The sequence below is a fragment of the Acanthisitta chloris genome, unplaced genomic scaffold (assembly GCF_000695815.1).
Source record: "Acanthisitta chloris isolate BGI_N310 unplaced genomic scaffold, ASM69581v1 scaffold25129, whole genome shotgun sequence".
NCBI lineage: Eukaryota > Metazoa > Chordata > Aves > Passeriformes > Acanthisittidae > Acanthisitta > Acanthisitta chloris.
The window spans coordinates 19,724-23,515 of NW_008690133.1; the positions used below are offsets into that span (position 1 = coordinate 19,724).

Consider the following 3,792-nt stretch of genomic DNA (forward strand, 5'->3'; position numbering starts at 1 on the left):
AGCCCACCTTCACAGAAGAGGATATTCTCAACATCTTCCCTGTAGTGAAGCATGTAAACCCCAAAGCCTCCGATGCTTTTCACTTCTTCCAGAGCGGGCAAGCGAAGGTTCAGCAAGGTACAGACCCCGTGGGGCGACTGCTGAGCATGGGAGGGGGAGGTGTTGGCTGTGGCTGTTGGTACACCTCTGCCCACCCCGGTCTGGTGGAGAATCCTAGTCTCCAAGGCCATCTGAAACATCCCTGCTGCAGAGTGCTGCCCTTCCCCAGGCTCTGGGCCTTGCACAGGGCAGTGGCCGATGGCTGCATATCCCCCTGCTGGTCTCAGTGCCTGGGCAGCACATCTGCAGCAGTGTGAGGGGTGATGTAACATTCAGACATGTGTGACTGTACCTTCTTCCAGGTTTCTTGAAGGAGGGCTGTGAGCTCATCAATGAAGCCTTAAACCTGTTCAACAATGTGTATGGTGCTATGCATGTAGAAATCTGTGCCTGCCTGAGGCTGCTAGCTCGGCTCAACTATATCATGGGAGACTACTCTGAGGTAAGCAGGGGCTCCTGGGGGTCTCCCATCCCCTGCCATGCTTGCCCAAGCTCACAGCATGGTGTGACTTGCTCTGGGTTCTGTCCTGTTCAGGCCTTAAGCAACCAGCAGAAAGCGGTGCTAATGAGCGAGAGGGTCCTGGGCATCGAACACCCCAACACCATTCAAGAATACGTGAGTACAGCACTGGGGAGCAGCACCTTGGGGCTCCAGCTGTGCTCTGTGTGCCTCAGCTCCTGTCTGCAGCTGCAAAACAGCTGCAGTTCTCCTTCCTTCTCCAGAATCCTCTGCTTCCATCATCTCTTAGGATCCTGTAGCTCAGTGTGTGTGCTGTAAGCACCCTGTGTGCTCAGGATTTGGCATGCTTGGCCTAGGTTTTCAGGGTTTGTCTCCTGAATCCTTATTTACATTTGCTAATTCTGATAGCTTTGGCCTTGGGCTAATGTCAAAAACAACAAGAGAGACAGAATCCTCCCAAAGCACAGTCAGAGTATGACACACATACAGGTCAGGTTGGAAATACACCATGAGGGGTGATAAGAGAAACTGAAATGAAGCACAATAACTCCCTCAGTGCTGTGTCCTCTGTGACACCTCACTGGGCTGTGAGTCAGCCCAGGTCTTTTCAAGGTGGCTGAAGTCTTTTTTAACCATCAAGGAAGACCTTTTATTCATGTGCAAATTTTGTGGAGAGATTAGTTTCCTTACATTAATCCTGGGTCCCTTCTCTTGTCCTAGATGCACCTGGCTCTGTACTGCTTTGCAAACAGCCAACTCTCAACAGCACTGAACCTGCTGTACCGTGCACGCTACCTCATGCTGTTGGTATTTGGGGAGGATCACCCAGAAATGGCACTCTTAGATGTAAGTAGTATGTTAGAGCCTCCAGGCCCTAATCTCTCAGAAGCCTCTTGGGCCTTTGAGATGCACTGTTAAAACAAACCCTCAGGCACTGCCTTGGCTGGTACCAGTTGGTGCCATCAGAAAACAGGAGTTTGACCCTGTAGCTGGGTCAGCCTCCGTGGCTGGAGCCCTGCCCTGGCACACTGTGGCTGGGGGTTTGAGCACCTGTAATTCATTTATTCTGTTCTTGTTGCCCTGGCATAAACCAGAGAGGTCCTTACCTCCTTTGTGCCTGGCTTGTTTGGGCCAATCTGCCATGGGGGAGGGCAGTCCCTGTGGTGTGTTACGGCTGTGGGGACGTCGCTGGGGGCTGCAGCCCTTCCAACACTGGCATACCTGGGTGGTCTTGCTGTTGACAGAGCAGGAACTGTAGTGTGAATGTGCCTTTCTCAAGCCTGCTTGGCTTCTCTGCAGAACAACATCGGCCTGGTGCTCCATGGGGTCATGGAGTATGACCTGTCCCTCCGGTTCCTGGAGAACGCGCTGGCCATCAGCTCCAAGTATCACGGTGCCAAGTCCCTGAAGGTTGCACTGAGGTGAAGCAGGGTGGGGTGCTGGGCTGGCTCACTGCTGTCACCGCGTGCTCACGCAGGAGGGTCTCACCCTGTAAGCTGGGGACTGTTTGTCCCAGAGCCAAGGTCATGGTTCGGCATCCAAGTTTGTTCTTTCAAAAGATGGAGATCCCTTGTTCTTGTGGGATCTGCTGCAATGCTGCTTGCCCCCAAAATCTGTCAGGATGACCCTGGTCCTTGTGGGGAGTGAAGGTTGGAGCCTCTAAACCCTCTTCCTTCCCTCAGCCACCACTTGGTTGCCCGAGTGTACGAGAGCAAAGCAGAATTCCGGTCAGCTCTGCAGCACGAGAAGGAAGGATACACCATCTACAAGAACCAGGTGAGGAGCAGCCACACTGTGCACCTGTCCTGCTGTGGCAGGGCCAGAGCAGTGCCCGTGCAGCCAGTGCCCTGGCCTGGGCCTCAGGGAGCCCTTCGCTGCTCACAGCTCCAGCAGGTGCCAGGGAGTCCTAGCAGCAGTTGCTGCTGTGTCTGTGCAGCCTCCTGCAAGTGTCTGTGCTGTGCCCACCACTGGGCAGACACTTCTGTGTGGCACAGCCCCTCGTCCCAGGGGGGCTTGGAAACAACTGGTGTGTTCTTCCCACTTTCTGCACCACCAGTCTGTCAAACACCAGCTCCAAACCGGTTTGGTAGTGGAGCTGTGTCGTGGGCAGTGCCTGCTCCTGCCCCAGCCCGGGGCTGTCTGAGCACGTCTGCGGCTGCACACGCTGACTCAGTGCGGCTGAGCTGGCTGAGCACGGCCCAGTGTGGGGAATGGTGGAATACTGCTCCTGGAAGCACGGCCGAGGGAACGCTGGAGTATTGCTCCTGGAAGCACAGCCCAGCGCGGGGAACGCTGGAGTATTGCTCCTGGAAGCACAGCCCAGCCCAGGGAACGCTGGAATACTGCTCCTGGAAGCACGGCCCAGCACGGGGAATGCTGGAATACTGCTCCTGGAAGCACAACCCAGTGTGGGGAATGCTAGAATACTGCTCCTGGAAGCACAGCCCAGCACAGGGAATGCTGCTCACCCACCAGATGTGCTCCCACTTGGTGGAAATGTGGAAATGTTGATAACGAGGCTCCCAGGAGAACTGTTTGGTTGGGTTTTGAATGCCAAAGCAAGTGAAATTCCATTCCGATGAGTTCCTGTAGGGATGCTGAGCTGGCAGCACCCAGGTTGAGTCCTGCTCTCCTTTGTGATGGTGAACCTTCTTCCCCTTTCCCACCAGCTCGGCGAACACCACGAGAAGACCAAAGAGAGCTCTGAGTACCTGAAATACTTGACGCAGCAGGCGGTGGCTCTGCAGCGCACGATGAACGAGATCTACAAGAACGGCTCCAACGCCAACATCATGCCACTGAAGGTAACCCTGGCGCAGGGAGAGGGCTGTGCTGCCTGGGATTTGTGTCCTGCTGCTCCCGAGGCACACAGAGGTTCAGCCAGCTCAGACCCTTCCCAGGCAGGAGGTACCACACAGGGTGGTATCACCAGTGCAGGCACAGCATCTGTGCCTGCTGAGCAGTGTCTCTGGGCTCTGGCTCTCCCCAGCTCGGGCAGTTGGGCACAGGTGAGAGCATCGTGGGTGCCCAGGGGAGGTGGAGGGAGGAGTCTGGCACACCTCCACCCAGCCCTGCCCCACTACTGATTCACTGGCTGGGGGCAGGTTGCTCAATCTAGAAGTACCTCAGTTTCCTCATCCTAAAAAATGCTGTCATCTCTCACCAGGTGCTTTGTTCTCCTTCCAGGGATGTTGTGGTTGGGGAGGCTGGGCCAGGAGTTGAGAGGGAGGGCT

The 3,792-nt window shown here is 55.6% G+C and overlaps 1 protein-coding gene across 1 annotated transcript in view; it reads left to right on the plus strand.

The window, feature by feature from the left end:
* The window catches only part of CLUH (clustered mitochondria (cluA/CLU1) homolog), a 25,193-nt gene that overhangs the window by 19,517 nt on the left and 1,884 nt on the right, over window positions 1-3,792 (plus strand). The window contains exons 19-25 of the mRNA XM_009081710.1: window positions 3-117; window positions 402-541; window positions 635-715; window positions 1,280-1,405; window positions 1,859-1,980; window positions 2,242-2,335; window positions 3,229-3,363. Of these exons, the coding sequence (XP_009079958.1) occupies window positions 3-117; window positions 402-541; window positions 635-715; window positions 1,280-1,405; window positions 1,859-1,980; window positions 2,242-2,335; window positions 3,229-3,363 (813 nt within the window). The remainder of the gene's footprint in view (window positions 1-2; window positions 118-401; window positions 542-634; window positions 716-1,279; window positions 1,406-1,858; window positions 1,981-2,241; window positions 2,336-3,228; window positions 3,364-3,792) is intronic.